The sequence below is a fragment of the Pseudophryne corroboree genome, chromosome 1 (assembly GCF_028390025.1).
Source record: "Pseudophryne corroboree isolate aPseCor3 chromosome 1, aPseCor3.hap2, whole genome shotgun sequence".
In the NCBI taxonomy this organism is placed as follows: domain Eukaryota; kingdom Metazoa; phylum Chordata; class Amphibia; order Anura; family Myobatrachidae; genus Pseudophryne; species Pseudophryne corroboree.
In genome coordinates, this window is record NC_086444.1 from 434,851,866 (window position 1) to 434,876,793 (window position 24,928).

At 46.7% G+C, this 24,928-nt stretch overlaps 1 protein-coding gene across 1 annotated transcript in view; it reads right to left on the bottom strand.

The window, feature by feature from the left end:
- NFATC4 (nuclear factor of activated T cells 4) overlaps positions 1 to 24,928 on the bottom strand; it is a 153,626-nt gene that overhangs the window by 33,465 nt on the left and 95,233 nt on the right. Inside the window, exon 6 of the mRNA XM_063913501.1 lies at positions 9,195 to 9,335. Within this exon, the coding sequence (XP_063769571.1) occupies positions 9,195 to 9,335 (141 nt within the window). The remainder of the gene's footprint in view (positions 1 to 9,194; positions 9,336 to 24,928) is intronic.

Here is a 24,928-nt window from a genome sequence, read left to right on the forward strand (position 1 = left end):
GGTTTTTTTTTCTTTCTTTATACATACATACTAGTTACGAGTATACTATCTCTTTATCAACCAGTCTATATATTAGCAGCAGACACAGTACAGTGCGGTAGTTCACGGCTGTGGCTACCTCTGTGTCGGCACTCGGCAGCCCGTCCATAATTGTATATACCACCTAACCGTGGTTTTTTTTTCTTTCTTTATACATACATACTAGTTACGAGTATACTATCTCTTTATCAACCAGTCTATATATTAGCAGCAGACACAGTACAGTGCGGTAGTTCACGGCTGTGGCTACCTCTGTGTCGGCACTCGGCAGCCCGTCCATAATTGTATATACCACCTAACCGTGGTTTTTTTTTCTTTCGTTATACATACATACTAGTTACGAGTATACTATCTCTTTATCAACCAGTCTATATATTAGCAGCAGACACAGTACAGTGCGGTAGTTCACGGCTGTGGCTACCTCTGTGTCGGCACTCGGCAGCCCGTCCATAATTGTATATACCACCTAACCGTGGTTTTTTTTTCTTTCTTTATACATACATACTAGTTACGAGTATACTATCTCTTTATCAACCAGTCTATATATTAGCAGCAGACACAGTACAGTGCGGTAGTTCACGGCTGTGGCTACCTCTGTGTCGGCACTCGGCAGCCCGTCCATAATTGTATATACCACCTAACCGTGGTTTTTTTTTCTTTCTTTATACATACATACTAGTTACGAGTATACTATCTCTTTATCAACCAGTCTATATATTAGCAGCAGACACAGTACAGTGCGGTAGTTCACGGCTGTGGCTACCTCTGTGTCGGCACTCGGCAGCCCGTCCATAATTGTATATACCACCTAACCGTGGTTTTTTTTTCTTTCTTTATACATACATACTAGTTACGAGTATACTATCTCTTTATCAACCAGTCTATATATTAGCAGCAGACACAGTACAGTGCGGTAGTTCACGGCTGTGGCTACCTCTGTGTCGGCACTCGGCAGCCCGTCCATAATTGTATATACCACCTAACCGTGGTTTTTTTTTCTTTCTTTATACATACATACTAGTTACGAGTATACTATCTCTTTATCAACCAGTCTATATATTAGCAGCAGACACAGTACAGTGCGGTAGTTCACGGCTGTGGCTACCTCTGTGTCGGCACTCGGCAGCCCGTCCATAATTGTATATACCACCTAACCGTGGTTTTTTTTTCTTTCTTTATACATACATACTAGTTACGAGTATACTATCTCTTTATCAACCAGTCTATATATTAGCAGCAGACACAGTACAGTGCGGTAGTTCACGGCTGTGGCTACCTCTGTGTCGGCACTCGGCAGCCCGTCCATAATTGTATACTAGTATCCAATCCATCCATCTCCATTGTTTACCTGAGGTGCCTTTTAGTTGTGCCTATTAAAATATGGAGAACAAAAATGTTGAGGTTCCAAAATTAGGGAAAGATCAAGATCCACTTCCACCTCGTGCTGAAGCTGCTGCCACTAGTCATGGCCGAGACGATGAAATGCCAGCAACGTCGTCTGCCAAGGCCGATGCCCAATGTCATAGTACAGAGCATGTCAAATCCAAAACACCAAATATCAGTAAAAAGCCTCTTTTTTTCTTTGCGTCATGTGCTGTTTGGGGAGGGTTTTTTGGAAGGGACATCCTGCGTGACACTGCAGTGCCACTCCTAGATGGGCCCGGTGTTTGTGTCGGCCACTAGGGTCGCTAATCTTACTCACACAGCTACCTCATTGCGCCTCTTTTTTTCTTTGCGTCATGTGCTGTTTGGGGAGGGTTTTTTGGAAGGGCCATCCTGCGTGACACTGCAGTGCCACTCCTAGATGGGCCCGGTGTTTGTGTCGGCCACTAGGGTCGCTAATCTTACTCACACAGCTACCTCATTGCGCCTCTTTTTTTCTTTGCGTCATGTGCTGTTTGGGGAGGGTTTTTTGGAAGGGACATCCTGCGTGACACTGCAGTGCCACTCCTAGATGGGCCCGGTGTTTGTGTCGGCCACTAGGGTCGCTAATCTTACTCACACAGCTACCTCATTGCGCCTCTTTTTTTCTTTGCGTCATGTGCTGTTTGGGGAGGGTTTTTTGGAAGGGCCATCCTGCGTGACACTGCAGTGCCACTCCTAGATGGGCCCGGTGTTTGTGTCGGCCACTAGGGTCGCTAATCTTACTCACACAGCTACCTCATTGCGCCTCTTTTTTTCTTTGCGTCATGTGCTGTTTGGGGAGGGTTTTTTGGAAGGGACATCCTGCGTGACACTGCAGTACCACTCCTAGATGGGCCCGGTGTTTGTGTCGGCCACTAGGGTCGCTTATCTTACTCACACAGCGACCTCGGTGCAAATTTTAGGACTAAAAATAATATTGTGAGGTGTGAGGTATTCAGAATAGACTGAAAATGAGTGTAAATTATGGTTTTTGAGGTTAATAATACTTTGGGATCAAAATGAACCCCAAATTCTATGATTTAAGCTGTTTTTTAGTGTTTTTTGAAAAAAACACCCGAATCCAAAACACACCCGAATCCGACAAAAAAAATTCGGTGAGGTTTTGCCAAAACGCGTTCGAACCCAAAACACGGCCGCGGAACCGAACCCAAAACCAAAACACAAAACCCGAAAAATTTCAGGCGCTCATCTCTAATTACTAATACAAATATACAGAATATTTCCAACTCTAGTGACACGCAAAGTTTGTTTGCCTAAGCATATTACACCGTACGTTAATTTTGGTGTGGCCGCATCAGATGCGACCAGGCCAGGCTGGGCTTTTCTCTGACATGGTGGCATCTGATGAAACCAGTCAGAAACGCCCACTGGGCTGCTGCTGGAAGATAATCTTTCAATCTTCCACCAATGATAATCTTCTAGCAGCAACCAATCTCAGAGGGACCTCCAGGCCCCTCTGCTTCCTTGTTCCTTTAACCCGCGGAATCATCTCCCCACGCTGCAGAGATTAGCAACCGCTGGGGAAATGTAAAAAGCAGCTCTAAACTTCCTTGTAGAGGAGCAGATGTCTGTTAAATGTAAAGCCGTGATGGTCCGAACATTGATGATCTGATACATCGGCCATTCAGATGTGTCTGCATACATCTTTGCTGCATTAACGCCAAACAGTCCCTCTTGGCATACCAGCTTGTGTGATTAATTTTTCAGGTGTCATATATCAAATTAATCAGCACAGTCTCCTCATGAATCCTAGCTACATGCATTTTCTGCAAAAAAAGACGGCCGTCTTTAGCAGAGTTGCACAGGACCTGGTGGCTCACTCATGCCAGGAATCTCACGCTACATGGCGTATTGAGGCTGGATGTATGCAGGTCAGACTGGCCCACAGGGGTACAGGGGAAACTGCCGGAGGGCCTCACTGCCTAGGGCCCCTCCTCCTCTAGGGATCAGGTTCAAGACTGTGCACTAATTTGATTATACATTATACATACACTATGTGACATTATACTACACAGGACTATGGTATAATTTGTAGAGATGAGCGCCTGAAATTTTTCGGGTTTTGTGTTTTGGTTTTGGGTTCGGTTCCGCGGCCGTGTTTTGGGTTCGAACGCGTTTTGGCAAAACCTCACCGAATTTTTTTTGTCGGATTCGGGTGTGTTTTGGATTCGGGTGTTTTTTTCAAAAAACACTAAAAAACAGCTTAAATCATAGAATTTGGGGGTCATTTTGATCCCAAAGTATTATTAACCTCAAAAACCATAATTTACACTCATTTTCAGTCTATTCTGAATACCTCACACCTCACAATATTATTTTTAGTCCTAAAATTTGCACCGACGTCGCTGTGTGAGTAAGATAAGCGACCCTAGTGGCCGACACAAACACCGGGCCCATCTAGGAGTGGCACTGCAGTGTCACGCAGGATGTCCCTTCCAAAAAACCCTCCCCAAACAGCACATGACGCAAAGAAAAAAAGAGGCGCAATGAGGTAGCTGTGTGAGTAAGATTAGCGACCCTAGTGGCCGACACAAACACCGGGCCCATCTAGGAGTGGCACTGCAGTGTCACGCAGGATGGCCCTTCCAAAAAACACTCCCCAAACAGCACATGACGCAAAGAAAAAAAGAGGCGCAATGAGGTAGCTGTGTGAGTAAGATTAGCGACCCTAGTGGCCGACACAAACACCGGGCCCATCTAGGAGTGGCACTGCAGTGTCACGCAGGATGTCCCTTCCAAAAAACCCTCCCCAAACAGCACATGACGCAAAGAAAAAAAGAGGCGCAATGAGGTAGCTGACTGTGTGAGTAAGATTAGCGACCCTAGTGGCCGACACAAACACCGGGCCCATTTAGGAGTGGCACTGCAGTGTCACGCAGGATGTCCCTTCCAAAAAACCCTCCCCAATCAGCACATGATGCAAAGAAAAAGGTTAGGTGGTATACAATTATGGACGGACTGCCTGCCGAGTGCAGACACAGAGGTAGCCACAGCCGTGAACTACCGTACTGTACTGTGTCTGCTGCTAATATAGACTGGTTGATAAAGAGATGTCGTAGTAGTATGTATGTATAAAGAAGAAAAAAAAAACACGGTTAGGTGGTATACAATTATGGACGGACTGCCTGCCGAGTGCCGACACAGAGGTAGCCACAGCCGTGAACTACCGTACTGTGTCTTCTGCGACTGGATGATAAATGATATAAAAAATATATATATATCACTACTGCAGCCGGACAGGTATATATTATATATTATATAATGACGGACCTGCTGGACACTGTCTGTCAGCAGAATGAGTTTTATTTTTATAGAATAAAAAAACAACAACACACAAGTGAAGTCACACGACGAGTGTTTAACTTTTTCAGGCAATCACAATATAAGTATACTACTAACTATACTGGTGGTCAGTGTGGTCAGGTCACTGGTCAGTCACACTGGCAGTGGCACTCCTGCAGCAAAAGTGTGCACTGTTTAATTTTAATATAATATTATGTACTCCTGGCTCCTGCTATAACCTATAACTGGCACTGCAGTGCTCCCCAGTCTCCCCCACAATTATAAGCTGTGTGAGCTGAGCAGTCAGACAGATATATAATATATATAGATGATGCAGCACACTGGGCTGAGCCTGAGCAGTGCACACAGATATGGTATGTGACTGAGTCACTGTGTGTATCGCTTTTTTCAGGAAGAGAACGGATATATTAAATAAACTGCACTGTCTGGTGGTCACTCACTATATAATATTATGTACTCCTGGCTCCTGCTATAACCTATAACTGGCACTGCAGTGCTCCCCAGTCTCCCCCACAATTATAAGCTGTGTGAGCTCAGCAGTCAGACAGATATATAATATATATAGATGATGCAGCACACTGGGCTGAGCCTGAGCAGTGCACACAGATATGGTATGTGACTGAGTCACTGTGTGTATCGCTTTTTTCAGGCAGAGAACGGATATATTAAATAAACTGCACTGTCTGGTGGTCACTCACTAGTAAACTCTCTGCACTCTCTACACTTCTACAGTACTCCTCCTAGTCCTAAGCTCCAGTAAATCTCTCTCTCTTATAATCTAAATGGAGAGGACGCCAGCCACGTCCTCTCACTATCAATCTCAATGCACGTGTGAAAATGGCGGCGACGCGCGGCTCCTTATATAGAATCCGAGTCTCGCGAGAATCCGACAGCGTCATGATGACGTTCGGGCGCGCTCGGGTTAACCGAGCAAGGCGGGAGGATCCGAGTCTGCTCGGACCCGTGAAAAAAACCATGAAGTTCGGGCGGGTTCGGATTCAGAGAAACCGAACCCGCTCATCTCTAATATTTTGTACAGTGCATTGCTGTTATTAATCTGGTACATTACTGTGCATGCACTAGCAGTATTTACTGTATATATTTATCAATGGGCCAGACCATGCACTCACTAATGCTTAGCCAAGCATCTGTGGTGACCGGCCACATCCCCTCTGAAGTGAAGACTGCTCACTCCCATAAGCATGGGCACCTACCACAGCATTTCCCCGGTGGCAGTGCTTAAAGTGGTCCTAGAGCGGTGGTGGAACTCACCCCCCTCCCCACAGTGCCCATGCAATAAAGGGATTGCACGTGCCCCCCAAAAGGGGTGTGGTCTAAAAAAGAAAGGAGCGTGGTCACGCAATAGTATCCCCAGTTAAAATTATGCCACACAGTAGCACAATTTTATTAATATTACACCACATGGTAGTGTCCCTTATTCATATTATGACACACATTAGTGTCCCTTATACACAAAGCCCCAGTAGTAGCACCCCTCATACATATAATGCCCACAGTAGAAGCACCCCTAATACACATAATGCCCATAGCAGTAGCACCCCTTATACAATGCCCACAGTAGTAGTAGTACCCCTTCAGCAATGTCCACTGTCGTGGTAGTGCCCACAGTGGTAGTGCACCTGTAGTTTAGCCCCCAGTAGTTTGCCCCCATGTAGTTTGCTACCATGTACTGTAGTTTGCCCCCAGTAGTTAGCCCCCATGTAGTTTACCCCCAGTAGAAGTGCCGCTTACACTCACACATATAAAAAAAAATAAACACAATAATCACTAAGCCCCGCTCCCGCATCATACCGCTGTGGTACTTCTGGCGTCCGCTCCTCGGAACTATGGGAGAGACGTCATGACGTCTCTCCCATAGCGCACGCTGACAGAGCCAGAAGCCGGAGCTCAATAGTGAGCTCCTGCCTACAGCTTCAGCAGTAGAGAGGGAGCCGGGCGCCCGCTGGTAACACAATCTCAGCGGGCTTCCAGCATCTCCCTGCGGTGCACACATTGGGTTAGGTGAGCCGGAGGAGGCGGAACTGCATTCCGTCTCCAAATGGAACTGACGGAACGGAGTTCTGTCCCGTCCTGGCTCACTTTAACCCCTGCCCGGTGGGCCCTTCATGCCTTAGTCCGATACTGGATGTATTAGGACACATCTGTAGGTGTTTAAATTGATGTTTATGAAAAATGTTTACATTTAATTTTTTTAAGAAAATTGCATCGGATATATTTTAAGTAGCTATTCTTACCTAATTCACACATAAACCCCCCCAACAATTTCTGAGCAGATTTTGGTATACAGTAAGTATTAGTCATTTACAGTAAGTGGCTAATTCCATTACTGTAAGCTTTTAGTGTTGACTGGACACATACGTTTTTAGTGAGACTGGATTGCATCTGTTCTCTACTGATGTGTGACTAGGAGTAGTATACCTCTGCTGCTCCTTTTTGTGTTTTATGGGCATATTTATTTACCACAATTTCACATTTAAAATGGGATTGTGGTGTCATATTTTCACCTAAATTCGCATTGTGAATATAGGAAATATCACTGGAATGTATAAAAAGAAATCACTCAAATGGACAGATCATGCGAGAAAGCTCTGTCCCTGCGAGTCCCATCAGTACACTTCTCACTGTATTTTTCAGAAATCTGCACATGCACCCCTGCTGCTGCTTGTCTTCCCTGGCTCCCTATGTGGGTCATTCCGACCTGATCACACGCTATTTTTTGCAGCGCTGTGATCAGGTCAGAACTCAGCAAAACTGCGCATGCGTATGCACCGCAATGCACAGGCGCGTCGTACGGGTACAAAGAGGATCGGTGCTGGTCGATGGATTTAACAAAGAATCCATTCGCACAGCCGATAGCAAGGTGATTGAAAGAAAGAGGGCGTTTATGGGTGTCCACTGACTGTTTTCTGGGAGTGTTTGGGAAAACACAGGCATGTCCAGGCGTTTGCAGGGCGGGTGTCTGACGTCAATTCCGGGACCAAAAAGACTGAAGTGATCGCAGCGGCTGAGTAAGTTCTGAGCTACTCAGAAACTGCAAAAAACTTTTTTGCACCGCTCGGCTGCAAAAACGTTCGCACACTTGCAAAGCGAAAATACACTCCCCTATAGGCGGCGACTATCTGATCGCTGCGCTGCAAAAAATAGCTAGCAAGCGATCAACTCGGAATGACCCCCTATGACTGCAGCCTGGCTGCCTCCTCTCTGCCCCTGGAGGCAGCCAGGCTGTACCAGGGGGCTGAGCAGTGGACTCCTCTGACTGGCAGATCAGCTGATGCTGCAGTCAGCTGACATGCAGGAAGGTGCAGCCGGTACTTTACTGCATGTCAGCTGACAGCAGTCTACAGCTGATCTGCCGGTCAGAGGAGGTCACTGATTGCTGGGTGTAGGTATGTGTTTGGTGTTTTGTCTAAACTAGTTTGTTTTTGTTTTTTTGTTTTTTACAGTGATCAGCTTGTGGTCTATTTAGACAACAAAGCTATCACAGGGGCCGGCTCCTGGCTCTGCTCTGCCTGTCTGAGCCGAGCAAGAGTCGGGGAAATGGTGGGAACCCTGCTTAACGCAACCTAACCTTCCCCCCGGGAATTTTTTCATAATTCCCCCTAGTAGCGTACATTTGAAGTCAATTGCATTTCCCATTAAAAGCATGGGAAATGCGATCTGCTTACTTAAAATATACAAACTAAAGGGGTTGGAGTAGTTTTTGACGAAAAGTAGTCCAAAAGTCTTATAGTGCATTTAGGTGAAACTAAAATAATGTGAACATTTTTTTTTATAAATAGGGTACTTAATGTTTGAGGCTTTTTGGCTACTTTGCAGCAACTTGTCCCAAGCTTTTCTCCATTGTGGCATGTATTTGTTTTTGACAAGTTTCCACATTCTTCCTCACTTATGGGCCCTACAGACTCGGCCGCCGAGCTGCCCGACCGCCGATACGGCAGACGGGCGACCCAGCGGCGGGGGAACAGTGACGGGGGGAGTGAAGTTTCTTCACTCCCCCTGTCACCCGGCTCCGTAGACGTGCAGGCAAATATGGACGATCTCGTCCATATTGGCCTGCACGCATAGCCGACAGGGCACCAGCAATGAACGAGCGCGGGGCTGCGCATCGTTCATCGCTGGTGCCTCCACACTGGATGATATGAACGTTATCTCGTTCATTAATGAACGAGATCGTTCATGTCGTGCAGTGATGTCGGCCAGTGTGTAGGGCCCATTAGTATACACTGAGCAATCTGTCATGAATACATTTTTTATCAGATTATTTGTGGATTTAATTCACTTTAATACTACTGTATTCTGGCACATTTATCTGAAGTTCATTATAATTTCTGTTATTGTTATTATTATTATTATTATTATTATTATTATTATAGATACATGCCACTAGCACTGCAGTCATATCTCACCTGGACCCTTCTCTAGGAAGATCACTTTGGAGTCAGAAAGGAAGTTGGAACCGCACAGCAGCAGCTCCTCCCGACCGCTCACTGAGCATGCGCTGAGGCTGTAATTCTCCACTTGAGGGAGCTCCTGAGCAGAACGTTGAGCTGACGAATGAGAGGAAGATGACGTTACATTCTGAAATTATTATAAAGACAAAAATATCAACATGTAGGTATTAGTTTTAATACATGTGCACCAAATGTAATATTTTTTTATGTAATTCTTATGAAACATTTTCTTGTTTTCGTGAACAAGTACCAGGACAAGATTAGGTTTATTACTTGTATTTATGACATACTGTACGCCCATCAAATGTAACCATTAATAAATTCTGTACAGAAGAAGACAAAACTACACTACAACAATTGCCAATTTATCCTTACAGGGTATAAAGTCACTGGGTCAATCACCCCCATAATGTCACAATAATTATACAGTACTGTAGCTATAGACACAATTTTATGGAAGAAAGATATTCAGTCCATTTATAAATTATGTTAGTAAATATGCCACCTCATGAGGTAAGGAATTACAGAGCGTAAAGTTTCCCTTCCAGTGCTGATGGTGAAAGCGTCTGTCTTCCATTCTCAATTGATGACCCCTCTGAAAGGTTCTTGATATGAAAAATTAATTTGCTCAGATGTTTGTACTGACCCCATACATAGCTACAGATATTATTAATTAGGTCCCATTCAAGATGTTTTTTTCCCCCTAAGGTAAATTAAACTAGTTTCCCCAAACTCATTTAACTATTTTTTTGCTGCTTTTAAGCCCCTCACCTGTAAAACTTCTCCAGTTGTTCTGTGTCTTCTTACAGTGAGATTCCCATAACAGTATACCATATTCAATATGTGGTCTGTTTACATATAAAATAGTAACACCAAATTTGTATTGCATACATTCATTCCTCTTTTTATGCATCCCATACATCATATTATATCCGCTGCCTGGCACTGTGCTGTGCTACTAAGCTTTCGGTTAGTATGCTTAAGTTAAAACCTTTCCCAACTGACTTTTTACCAAGTGTATTCTGTTTAATGTGTAAGAACTAAAGCAAAGTTATTATGACCTAGGTCCATCATCTACTTTTAGTTATTATTTCAGTGTGCAATCTGCCAGTTAGTGGGGTGTGGTTCATTAGGTCGACATACATTGGGTCGACCACTGAAGGTCGACATGCATTAGGTCGACGTGGTCATTAGGTCAACATGGTCATTAGGTCGAAATGTACAAGATCGACATGGAAAAAGGTCTACATGAGTTTATTTACTGTTTTTGATGTCATTTTCTTCGAAAAGTGACAGGGACCCCCAATTAGTGTACCGCGTCCCCTCGCATGGCTCGTTTCGCTCGCCATGCTTCGGGCAAGTTGTCTCGCTCCGCTACCGCTGCGCTCGGCACAGATTACCGTTCCCAATTGTAGTCCACGTGGATCATTTTTGCATGTCGACCTAGTACACGTCGACCTAATGACCACGTCGACCTAGTGACCATGTCAACCTAATGCATGTCGACCTTCAGTGATCATGTCGACCTTCAGTGGTCGACTCAATGTATGTCGGCCAGATGCTTGTCGACCAAACGACCGCCATCCTCTTAGTGTTAGAAGAAGATATAGGGGCCTGTGGATAGTCCTTGAAAACAGCAGCTTTCGTGGGGCACTCATAAATATTAAATCTCCCCCAGATGTAAAGGTCCCTCCATTTTCATCCACAAATGTAGCCCCCATAGGTTGCTATGGAAACTGTAGTGCTGCCGGATTTACCAAGCGTTACCCTACAGTATAATAGCCTATGGGCTACCATTTCGCAATTTTTTTCTGGAGCGGGAGCAATCGATGCACATTGGCTGTCGAGGGCTGGAAACAAGAAGCAGTGTGACAGCATTATCGGAGCCCATCTCCTGGCAACAGGATTTTAGTAATTTTGCATTAAAATATGAATTTTCATAATGCAAATTTGGGTGCAAAATATTTATGACGTCTGCACTGAAAATGCAGATTGTGATATATACTGTATGCCCCAAAGACGTCTTACTATCTACAGTTATTAATATAAAGATTAGTTATTCATCATCTTGATTTAAAAGCTTAGACTATGTAGGAATAATATGGTAACCCAACAGAGCTTACCATTTTTAAACTTGGAAAGCCTATCATATTATGGGGAGATGTATCAATGATCACAAAAGAATTGTGATAATTTCTGTTGATCACTGCAGCCTCACCACCAGTCTGTCAGTATAAATATAATCTTGCCCAGACAGCTGCTCCAGTAACTGCCTGTCCTGGTATAATATTTTTACTCCAGGGCTTCAGACCCAGCAGACGTAATAAATTATAATGCACTATGGGGGAGATGTACTAAGCAGTGAAAAGAGTGCAGAAGTGAGCCAGTGGAGAAGTTACCCATGGCAACCAATCAGCATTAAAATTACATTTACAATTTGCATACTATAAAGTTATACAGAGCAGCTGATTAGTTGCCATGGGCAACTTCTCCACTGGCTCACTTCTCCATTCTTTTCACTGCTTAGTACATCTCCCCCAAAGACTACAATGGAATCAAAAAGCCATAAAAGACTCAAGTTCGGGACTCAAGTTACAAGAAGTTAACAACAACATGCTTATGGATATGGCCACTGAACAATATATCACGTGGTTGCGCAATATATCGTTTAGTGTGTACGGGCGACCAACATATGATTCCATCGGTCCCAGTTTTTCTCAGGTCCTTGTGTTATGGGATACAGGTTGTACTTAGTGCCCCCTGCGTACTCAGGGCCTAATTCAGACCTGATCGCTGTGCTGCTAATTTTGCTGTCCTGCGATCAGATAGTCGCCACCCATGAAGAGTGTTAATTCGACCGTGCAAGTGTGCGATCACATGTGTATGCCATGCGAAAATGTCCCTCACTCACCATCTAATGATTTTCTCACTGTGTGCAGTGTGTGCGCAGCCCAGAACTTACTTTCCCTATAGATTGTAAGCTTGCGAGCAGGGCCTTCCTACCTCTGTCTGTCTGTTTTTACCCAGTTTTGTTCTATTACTGTTGTTCTAATTGTAAAGCGCAACGGAATATGCTGCGTTATATAAGAAACTGTTAATAAATAATAAATAATAAATACTCCTACAGTATGAAAAGAACAGGCTGATCGGGGCCAGAGCTGATGTCACACACCCTCCCAGAAAACGATTGGGAACGCCTGTATTTTTCCTGACACTCCCAGAAAACGGTCAGCTACCACCCACAAACGTCTGCTTCCTGTCAACCAGCATGCAAATGGCTGTGCAGTTGAAATTTTGTTGGTCGGGAGGCTTGCCACCTAGCAACAGCTGGTGGGTTAGGTGCAAGCCTCCCGACGATCGCTGGAAAGGTATAGTGAAAGAAAACTTTCACTTACCTTTCCACAGCCTGGGGGAAGCGGGGACAGAGCCGCGGGTAGCGGGCGCTCCCGAACCCGTTCACGCACATCACGCGCGTCACGGGAGCGCGCGCGCTGGGCACGTGCGCGCGCACCATATAAGGCGCTAGGCCCCGCCCCCAGTTCAGATTTTACCTCAGCGCTGCAGGATGGAGGACACAGTGGGGTATATTTACTAACATTCGTAATTCTCCCGATTTGGTGGGAGAATAATCACGAATGACATCGAAAGTGTAAAACTGCAACTTTTTGAATTTGTTACGACGGATTTACTAAGCTGTCGTATTCGGGTTTTTCTTTTGTTCCGATGTCGATGTCATTCGTGTTTTTTTTTTTTTTTACGGCAGTGATTAGCAAAACACTGCCGACTTTTTTACAATGAATCTCGGCCGGATCTGTGTGATCCGTGCTGGGGTTCATTTTTTTTTTTTTTTTTAAATTAAACACTGTAAAATCCCCCAAAAAAATTGCGTGGGGTCCCCTCTCCTAAGCATAACCAGCCTCGGGCTCTTTGAGCCGATCCTGGTTGCAAAAATATGGGTAAAAAATTGACAGGGGTTCCCCCATATTTAAGCAACCAGCATCGGGCTCTGCGCCTGGTCCTGGTTCCAAAAATACGGGGGACAAAAAGAGTAGGGGTCCCCCGTATTTTTAAAACCAGCACCGGGCTCCACTAGCTGGACAGATAATGCCACAGCCGGGGGTCACTTTTATATAGTGCCCTGCGGCCGTGGCATCAAAAATCCAACTAGTCACCCCTGGCCGGGGTACCCTGGGGGAGTGGGGACCCCTTCAATCAAGGGGTCCCCCCCCCCAGCCACCCAAGGGCCAGGGGTGAAGCCCGAGGCTGTCCCCCCCCCATCCAATGGGCTGCGGATGGGGGGGCTGATAGCCTTTTGTGATAATGAAAATATATTGTTTTTAGTAGCAGTACTACAAGGCCCAGCAAGCCTCCCCCGCATGCTGGTACTTGGAGAACCACAAGTACCAGCATGCGGCGGAAAAACGGGCCCGCTGGTACCTGTAGTACTACTACTAAAAAAATACCCAAAAAAAGACAAGACACACACACCGTGAAAGTAAAGATTTATTACATACATGCACACAAACATACATACATACTTACCTTATGTTCACACGAGGGTCTGTCCTCTTCTCCAGTAGAATCCAAGGGGTACCTGTTGAATAAATTCTACTCACCAGATCCCGGGTCCCAGGGTCCTCGGGGCAACCATTTGTAATCCACGTACTTGAATAAAATAACAAAACGGAAAGCCGAGCCACGAACTGAAAGGGGCCCCATGTTTTCACATGGGACTCCTTTCCCCGAATGCCAGAAACCCACTCTGACTGATGTCTAAGTGGGTTTCTTCAGCCAATCAGGGAGCGCTACGTTGTAGCACCCTCCTGATCGGCTGTGTGCTCCTGTACTGTCTGACAGGCGGCACACGGCAGTGTTACAATATAGCGCCTATGCGCTCCATTGTAACCAATGGTGGGAACTTTCTGCCCTGCGGTTGACCTAAAGTGACGTCACCGCTGAGCAGAAAGTTCCCACCATTGGTTACAATGGAGCGCATAGGCGCTACATTGTAACACTGCCGCGTGCTGCCTGTCACTCAGTACAGGAGCACACAGCCGATCAGGAGGGTGCTACAACGTAGCGCTCCCTGATTGGCTGAAGAAACCCACTTAGACATCAGTCAGAGTGGGTTTCTGGCATTCGGGGAAAGGAGTCCCATGTGAAAACATGGGGCCCCTTTCAGTTCGTGGCTCGGCTTTCCGTTTTGTTATTTTATTCAAGTACGTGGATTACAAATGGTTGCCCCGAGGACCCTGGGACCCGGGATCTGGTGAGTAGAATTTATTCAACAGGTACCCCTTGGATTCTACTGGAGAAGAGGACAGACCCTCGTGTGAACATAAGGTAAGTATGTATGCATGTTTGTGTGCATGTATGTAATAAATCTTTACTTTCACGGTGTGTGTGTCTTGTCTTTTTTTGGGTATTTTTTTAGTAGTAGTACTACAGGTACCAGCGGGCCCGTTTTTCCGCCGCATGCTGGTACTTGTGGTTCTCCAAGTACCAGCATGCGGGGGAGGCTTGCTGGGCCTTGTAGTACTGCTACTAAAAACAATATATTTTCATTATCACAAAAGGCTATCAGCCCCCCCATCCGCAGCACATTGGATGGGGGGGGACAGCCTCGGGCTTCACCCCTGGCCCTCGGGTGGCTGGGGGGGGGGACCCCTTGATTGAAGGGGTCCCCACTCCCCCAGGGTACCCCGGCCAGGGGTGACTAGTTGGATTTTTGATGCCACGGCCGCAGGGCACTATATAAAAGTGACCCCCGGCTGTGGCATTATCTGTCCAGCTAGTGGAGCCCGGTGCTGGTTTTAAAAATACGGGGGACCCCTACTCTTTTTGTCCCCCGTATTTTTGGAACCAGGACCAGGCGCAGAGCCCGATGCTGGTTGCTTAAATATGGGGGAACCCCTGTCAATTTTTCCCCCATATTTCTGCAACCAGGATCGGCTCAAAGAGCCCGAGGCTGGTTATGCTTAGGAGGGGGGACCCCATGCAATTTTTTTTAAGAAAATAACCACTTTCCCACCCCTTCCCACTGATATACATGCACGGATCTCATGGATCCCTGCATGCCTATTAGAGATGAGCGGGTTCGGTTTCTCTGAATCCGAACCCGCCCGAACTTCATGGTTTTTTTCACGGGTCCGAGCAGACTCGGATCCTCCCGCCTTGCTCGGTTAACCCGAGCACGCCCGAACGTCATCATGACGCTGTCGGATTCTCGCGAGACTCGGATTCTATATAAGGAGCCGCGCGTCGCCGCCATTTTCACACGTGCATTGAGATTGATAGGGAGAGGACGTGGCTGGCGTCCTCTCCATTTAGATTAGAAGAGAGAGAGAGAGAGAGAGATTGACCTGATTTACTGGAGCTTTGGAGTACTGTAGAAGTGTAGAGAGTGCAGAGTTTACTAGTGACTGACCACAGTGACCACCAGACAGTGCAGTTTTATTTAATATATCCGTTCTCTGCCTGAAAAAAACGATACACACAGTGACTCAGTCACATACCATATCTGTGTGCACTGCTCAGCCCAGTGTGCTGCATCATCTATGTATATATATCTGACTGTGCTCAGCTCACACAGCTTATAATTGTGGGGGAGACTGGGGAGCACTGCAGTGCCAGTTATAGGTTATAGCAGGAGCCAGGAGTACATATTATATTAAAATTAAACAGTGCACACTTTTGCTGCAGGAGTGCCACTGCCAGTGTGACTGACCAGTGACCTGACCACACTGACCACCAGTATAGTTAGTAGTATACTATATTGTGATTGCCTGAAAAAGTTAAACACTCGTCGTGTGACTTCACTTGTGTGGTGTTTTTTTTTTTATTCTATAAAAAACTCATTCTGCTGACAGACAGTGTCCAGCAGGTCCGTCATTATATAATATATACCTGTCCGGCTGCAGTAGTGATATATATATATTTTTTATATCATTATTTATCATCCAGTCGCAGCAGACACAGTACGGTAGTTCACGGCTGTAGCTACCTCTGTGTCGGCACTCGGCAGTCCATCCATAATTGTATACCACCTACCCGTGGTTTTTTTTTCTTTCTTCTTTATACATACATACTACTACATCTCTTTATCAACCAGTCTATATTAGCAGCAGACACAGTACAGTACGGTAGTCCACGGCTGTAGCTACCTCTGTGTCGGCACTCGGCAGTCCGTCCATAATTGTATACCACCTACCCGTGGTTTTTTTTTCTTTCTTCTTTATACATACATACTACTACATCTCTTTATCAACCAGTCTATATTAGCAGCAGACACAGTACAGTACGGTAGTTCACGGCTGTAGCTACCTCTGTGTCGGCACTCGGCAGTCCGTCCATAATTGTATACCACCTACCCGTGGTTTTTTTTTCTTTCTTCTTTATACATACATACTACTACATCTCTTTATCAACCAGTCTATATTAGCAGCAGACACAGTACAGTACGGTAGTCCACGGCTGTAGCTACCTCTGTGTTGGCACTCGGCAGTCCGTCCATAATTGTATACCACCTACCCGTGGTTTTTTTTTCTTTCTTCTTTATACATACATACTACTACATCTCTTTATCAACCAGTCTATATTAGCAGCAGACACAGTACAGTACGGTAGTTCACGGCTGTAGCTACCTCTGTGTCGGCACTCGGCAGTCCGTCCATAATTGTATACCACCTACCCGAGGTTTTTTTTTCTTTCTTCTTTATACATACATACTACTACATCTCTTTATCAACCAGTCTATATTAGCAGCAGACACAGTACAGTACGGTAGTCCACGGCTGTAGCTACCTCTGTGTCGGCACTCGGCAGTCTGTCCATAATTGTATACCACCTACCCGTGGTTTTTTTTTCTTTCTTCTTTATACATACATACTACTACATCTCTTTATCAACCAGTCTATATTAGCAGCAGACACAGTACAGTACGGTAGTTCACGGCTGTAGCTACCTCTGTGTCGGCACTCGGCAGTCCGTCCATAATTGTATACCACCTACCCGTGGTTTTTTTTTCTTTCTTCTTTATACATACATACTACTACATCTCTTTATCAACCAGTCTATATTAGCAGCAGACACAGTACAGTACGGTAGTCCACGGCTGTAGCTACCTCTGTGTCGGCACTCGGCAGTCCGTCCATAATTGTATACTAGTATCCATCCATCTCCATTGTTTACCTGAGGTGCCTTTTAGTTGTGCCTATTAAAATATGGAGAACAAAAATGTTGAGGTTCCAAAATTAGGGAAAGATCAAGATCCACTTCCACCTCGTGCTGAAGCTGCTGCCACTAGTCATGGCCGAGACGATGAAATGCCAGCAACGTCGTCTGCCAAGGCCGATGCCCAATGTCATAGTACAGAGCATGTCAAATCCAAAACACCAAATATCAGTAAAAAAAGGACTCCAAAACCTAAAATAAAATTGTCGGAGGAGAAGCGTAAACTTGCCAATATGCCATTTACCACACAGAGTGGCAAGGAACGGCTGAGGCCCTGGCCTATGTTCATGGCTAGTGGTTCAGCTTCACATGAGGATGGAGGCACTCAGCCTCTCGCTAGAAAAATGAAAAGACTCAAGCTGGCAAAAGCAGTAGCACCGCAAAGAACTGTGCGTTCTTCGAAATCCCAAATCCACAAGGAGAGTCCAATTGTGTCGGTTGCGATGCCTGACCTTCCCAACACTGGACGTGAAGAGCATGCGCCTTCCACCATTTGCACGCCCCCTGCAAGTGCTGGAAGGAGCACCCGCAGTCCAGTTCCTGATAGTCAGATTGAAGATGTCAGTGTTGAAGTACACCAGGATGAGGAGGATATGGGTGTTGCTGGCGCTGGGGAGGAAATTGACCAGGAGGATTCTGATGGTGAGGTGGTTTGTTTAAGTCAGGCACCCGGGGGGACACCTGTTGTCCGTGGGAGGAATATGGCCGTTGACATGCCTGGTGAAAATACCAAAAAAATCAGCTCTTCGTGTGGAGGTATTTCAACAGAAATGCGGACAACAGGTGTCAAGCCGTGTGTTCCCTTTGTCAAGCTGTAATAAGTAGGGGTAAGGACGTTAACCACCTCGGAACATCCTCCCTTATACGTCACCTGCAGCGCATTCATAATAAGTCAGTGACAAGTTCAAAAACTTTGGGTGACAGCGGAAGCAGTCCACTGACCAGTAAATCCCTTCCTCTTGTAACCAAGCTCACGCAAACCACCCCACCAACTCCCTCAGTGTCAATTTCCTCCTTCCCCAGGAATGCCAATAGTCCTGCAGGCCATGTCACTGGCAATTCTGATGATTCCTCTCCTGCCTGGGATTCCTCCGATGCATCCTTGCGTGTAACGCCTTCTGCTGCTGGCGCTGCTGTTGTTGCTGCTGGGAGTCGATGGTCATCCCAGAGGGGAAGTCGTAAGACCACTTTTACTACTTCCACCAAGCAATTGGCTGTCCAACAGTCCTTTGCGAGGAAGATGAAATATCACAGCAGTCATCCTACTGCAAAGCGGATAACTGAGGCCTTGGCATCCTGGGTGGTGAGAAACGTGGTTCCGGTATCCATCATTACTGCAGAGCCAACTAGAGACTTGTTGGAGGTACTGTGTCCCCGGTACCAAATACCATCTAGGTTCCATTTCTCTAGGCAGGCGATACCGAAAATGTACACAGACCTCAGAAAAAGAGTCACCAGTGTCCTAAAAAATGCAGCTGTACCCAATGTCCACTTAACCACGGACATGTGGACAAGTGGAGCAGGGCAGGGTCAGGACTATATGACTGTGACAGCCCACTGGGTAGATGTATGGACTCCCGCCGCAAGAACAGCAGCGGCGGCACCAGTAGCAGCATCTCGCAAATGCCAACTCTTTCCTAGGCAGGCTACGCTTTGTATCACCGCTTTCCAGAATACGCACACAGCTGAAAACCTCTTACGGCAACTGAGGAAGATCATCGCGGAATGACTTACCCCAATTGGACTCTCCTGTGGATTTGTGGCATCGGACAACGCCAGCAATATTGTGTGTGCATTAAATATGGGCAAATTCCAGCACGTCCCATGTTTTGCACATACCTTGAATTTGGTGGTGCAGAATTATTTAAAAAACGACAGGGGCGTGCAAGAGATGCTGTCGGTGGCCAGAAGAATTGCGGGACACTTTCGGCGTACAGGCACCACGTACAGAAGACTGGAGCACCACCAAAAACTACTGAACCTGCCCTGCCATCATCTGAAGCAAGAAGTGGTAACGAGGTGTGCTCTATATGCTTCAGAGGTTGGAGGAGCAGCAAAAGGCCATTCAAGCCTATACAATTGAGCACGATATATAGGAGGTGGAATGCACCTGTCTCAAGCGCAGTGGAGAATGATTTCAACGTTGTGCAAGGTTCTGCTGCCCTTTGAACTTGCCACACGTGAAGTCAGTTCAGACACTGCCAGCCTGAGTCAGGTCATTCCCCTCATCAGGCTTTTGCAGAAGAAGCTGGAGACATTGAAGGAGGAGCTAACACGGAGCGATTCCGCTAGGCATGTGGGACTTGTGGATGGAGCCCTTAATTCGCTTAACAAGGATTCACGGGTGGTCAATCTGTTGAAATCAGAGCACTACATTTTGGCCACCATGCTCGATCCTAGATTTAAAGCCTACCTTGGATCTCTCTTTCCGGCAGACACAAGTCTGCTGGGGTTGAAAGACCTGCTGGTGAGAAAATTGTCAAGTCAAGCGGAACGCGACCTGTCAACATCTCCTCCTTCACATTCTCCCGCAACTGGGGGTGCGAGGAAAAGGCTCAGAATTCCGAGCCCACCCGCTGGCGGTGATGCAGGGCAGTCTGGAGCGACTGCTGATGCTGACATCTGGTCCGGACTGAAGGACCTGACAACGATTACGGACATGTCGTCTACTGTCACTGCATATGATTCTCTCACCATTGAAAGAATGGTGGAGGATTATATGAGTGACCGCATCCAAGTAGGCACGTCACACAGTCCATACTTATACTGGCAGGAAAAAGAGGCAATTTGGAGGCCCTTGCACAAACTGGCTTTATTCTACCTAAGTTGCCCTCCCACAAGTGTGTACTCCGAAAGAGTGTTTAGTGCCGCCGCTCACCTTGTCAGCAATCGGCGTACGAGGTTACATCCAGAAAATGTGGAGAAGATGATGTTCATTAAAATGAATTATAATCAATTCCTCCGCGGAGACATTGACCAGCAGCAATCGCCTCCACAAAGTACACAGGGAGCTGAGATGGTGGATTCCAGTGGGGACGAATTGATAATCTGTGAGGAGGGGGATGTACACGGTGATATATCGGAGGATGATGATGAGGTGGACATCTTGCCTCTGTAGAGCCAGTTTGTGCAAGGAGAGATTAATTGCTTCTTTTTTGGGGGGGGGGGTCCAAACCAACCCGTCATATCAGTCACAGTCGTGTGGCAGACCCTGTCACTGAAATGATGGGTTGGTTAAAGTGTGCATGTCCTGTTTTGTTTATACAACATAAGGGTGGGTGGGAGGGCCCAAGGACAATTCCATCTTGCACCTCTTTTTTCTTTTATTTTTCTTTGCGTCATGTGCTGTTTGGGGAGGGTTTTTTGGAAGGGCCATCCTGCGTGACACTGCAGTGCCACTCCTAGATGGGCCCGGTGTTTGTGTCGGCCACTAGGGTCACTAATCTTACTCACACAGCTACCTCATTGCGCCTCTTTTTTTCTTTGCGTCATGTGCTGTTTGGGGAGGGTTTTTAGGAAGGGACATCCTGCGTGACACTGCAGTGCCACTCCTAAATGGGCCCGGTGTTTGTGTCGGCCACTACGGTCGCTAATCTTACTCACACAGCTACCTCATTGCGCCTCTTTTTTTCTTTGCGTCATGTGCTGTTTGGGGAGGGTTTTTTGGAAGGGACATCCTGCGTGACACTGCAGTGCCACTCCTAAATGGGCCCGGTGTTTGTGTCGGCCACTACGGTCGCTAATCTTACTCACACAGCTACCTCATTGCGCCTCTTTTTTTCTTTGCGTCATGTGCTGTTTGGGGAGGGTTTTTTGGAAGGGACATCCTGCGTGACACTGCAGTGCCACTCCTAGATGGGCCCGGTGTTTGTGTCGGCCACTAGGGTCGCTAATCTTACTCACACAGCTACCTCATTGCGCCTCTTTTTTTCTTTGCGTCATGTGCTGTTTGGGGAGGGTTTTTTGGAAGGGACATCCTGCGTGACACTGCAGTGCCACTCCTAAATGGGCCCGGTGTTTGTGTCGGCCACTACGGTCGCTAATCTTACTCACACAGCTACCTCATTGCGCCTCTTTTTTTCTTTGCGTCATGTGCTGTTTGGGGAGGGTTTTTTGGAAGGGACATCCTATGTGACACTGCAGTGCCACTCCTAGATGGGCCCGGTGTTTGTGTCGGCCACTAGGGTCGCTAATCTTACTCACACAGCTACCTCATTGCGCCTCTTTTTTTTCTTTGCGTCATGTGCTGTTTGGGGAGGGTTTTTTGGAAGGGACATCCTGCGTGACACTGCAGTGCCACTCCTAAATGGGCCCGGTGTTTGTGTCGGCCACTACGGTCGCTAATCTTACTCACACAGCTACCTCATTGCGCCTCTTTTTTTCTTTGCGTCATGTGCTGTTTGGGGAGGGTTTTTTGGAAGGGACATCCTGCGTGACACTGCAGTGCCACTCCTAAATGGGCCCGGTGTTTGTGTCGGCCACTAGGGTCGCTTATCTTACTCACACAGTCAGCTACCTCATTGCGCCTCTTTTTTTCTTTGCGTCATGTGCTGTTTGGGGAGGGTTTTTTGGAAGGGACATCCTGCGTGACACTGCAGTGCCACTCCTAGATGGGCCCGGTGTTTGTGTCGGCCACTAGGGTCGCTAATCTTACTCACACAGCTACCTCATTGCGCCTCTTTTTTTCTTTGCGTCATGTGCTGTTTGGGGAGGGTTTTTTGGAAGGGACATCCTGCGTGACACTGCAGTGCCACTCCTAAATGGGCCCGGTGTTTGTGTCGGCCACTACGGTCGCTAATCTTACTCACACAGCTACCTCATTGCGCCTCCTTTTTTCTTTGCGTCATGTGCTGTTTGGGGAGGGTTTTTTGGAAGGGACATCCTACGTGACACTGCAGTGCCACTCCTAGATGGGCCCGGTGTTTGTGTCGGCCACTAGGGTCGCTAATCTTACTCACACAGCTACCTCATTGCGCCTCTTTTTTTCTTTGCGTCATGTGCTGTTTGGGGAGGGTTTTTTGGAAGGGACATCCTGCGTGACACTGCAGTGCCACTCCTAAATGGGCCCGGTGTTTGTGTCGGCCACTACGGTCGCTAATCTTACTCACACAGCTACCTCATTGCGCCTCTTTTTTTCTTTGCGTCATGTGCTGTTTGGGGAGGGTTTTTTGGAAGGGACATCCTGCGTGACACTGCAGTGCCACTCCTAAATGGGCCCGGTGTTTGTGTCGGCCACTAGGGTCGCTTATCTTACTCACACAGTCAGCTACCTCATTGCGCCTCTTTTTTTCTTTGCGTCATGTGCTGTTTGGGGAGTGTTTTTTGGAAGGGCCATCCTGCGTGACACTGCAGTGCCACTCCTAGATGGGCCCGGTGTTTGTGTCGGCCACTTGGGTCGCTAATCTTACTCACACAGCTACCTCATTGCGCCTCTTTTTTTCTTTGCGTCATGTGCTGTTTGGGGAGGGTTTTTTGGAAGGGACATCCTGCGTGACACTGCAGTGCCACTCCTAAATGGGCCCGGTGTTTGTGTCGGCCACTAGGGTCGCTTATCTTACTCACACAGTCAGCTACCTCATTGCGCCTCTTTTTTTCTTTGCGTCATGTGCTGTTTGGGGAGTGTTTTTTGGAAGGGCCATCCTGCGTGACACTGCAGTGCCACTCCTAGATGGGCCCGGTGTTTGTGTCGGCCACTTGGGTCGCTAATCTTACTCACACAGCTACCTCATTGCGCCTCTTTTTTTCTTTGCGTCATGTGCTGTTTGGGGAGGGTTTTTTGGAAGGGACATCCTGCGTGACACTGCAGTGCCACTCCTAAATGGGCCCGGTGTTTGTGTCGGCCACTAGGGTCGCTTATCTTACTCACACAGTCAGCTACCTCATTGCGCCTCTTTTTTTCTTTGCGTCATGTGCTGTTTGGGGAGTGTTTTTTGGAAGGACCATCCTGCGTGACACTGCAGTGCCACTCCTAGATGGGCCCGGTGTTTGTGTCGGCCACTAGGGTCGCTAATCTTACTCACACAGCTACCTCATTGCGCCTCTTTTTTTCTTTGCGTCATGTGCTGTTTGGGGAGTGTTTTTTGGAAGGGACATCCTGCGTGACACTGCAGTGCCACTCCTAAATGGGCCCGGTGTTTGTGTCGGCCACTAGGGTCGCTAATCTTACTCACACAGCTACCTCATTGCGCCTCTTTTTTTCTTTGCGTCATGTGCTGTTTGGGGAGTGTTTTTTGGAAGGGCCATCCTGCGTGACACTGCAGTGCCACTCCTAGATGGGCCAGGTGTTTGTGTCGGCCACTAGGGTCGCTTAGCTTAGTCATCCAGCGACCTCGGTGCAAATTTTAGGACTAAAAATAATATTGTGAGGTGTGAGGTATTCAGAATAGACTGAAAATGAGTGGAAATTATGGTTTTTGAGGTTAATAATAATATGGGATCAAAATGACCCCCAAATTCTATGATTTAAGCTGTTTTTTAGGGTTTTTTGAAAAAAAACACCCGAATCCAAAACACACCCGAATCCGACAAAAAAAATTCGGTGAGGTTATGCCAAAACGCGGTCGAACCCAAAACACGGCCGCGGAACCGAACCCAAAACCAAAACACAAAACCCGAAAAATTTCAGGCGCTCATCACTAATGCCTATACAATCACGGATTAAAAAAGCAGGTCTGTTTTTTTTTAGCACTTTTTTACGAGTTGTAATTTTTCACGGCAGTGTTTGTTTTTTTTTTGCTTTGCACTTCTTAGTAAATTACCGAGATTCATACTTAAACAGCCGCGTTTTGACCGATGGTGTATTCATTTGTATTTTTTTTGTTGGACTTCCAAAAAATTACGAATGCCCTGATCACTGCCGTGATTATTGCTTAGTAAATTACCGAGATGACACTTTGATGAAAAAACGGCATCTCGGTCAAAATCGGGACCTTAGTAAATTTACCCCACTGTCTGTGTCAGCTACAGACACCCTCATAGTGTCCCCACAGCGCAGCAAAAGAGGCAGGCAGCCTTCTAGGAAAAGCCTAGGAGAAGCTGCTGACACAACTTCCTCAGATGAGGACATTATATTTAAAAGAAGGAAAATCATTAACCCTGTCAGGTCGGATGACAACAGGGACAGCTCTGAGGAGGAAGAAGTCAGTCAGAATGCTGAGATTCCTTCTCCTCCTGCATATTCTCACAGAGTGGTGAGAAAGTGCACAAGTAAAAAGAAACACACTGACCATGTTTCTTCTAGGGATGCCTGTTCAGGTAAAAATATCTCTTTCCCAGGTATTGCCAGTGCTTGGAATACCTCTAAGGGCCATAGCAGACCCCCTTCTCCTGCCCACAACCGACATACATTCCCTGTCACTGCTCGGCATCCTGCACAGGACCGCACTCATAAGGGGACTACTCATAGTCATACAACCCCCCTTTCCCACGCATTTAGGGAAACTGGTTACCCTCCAGTA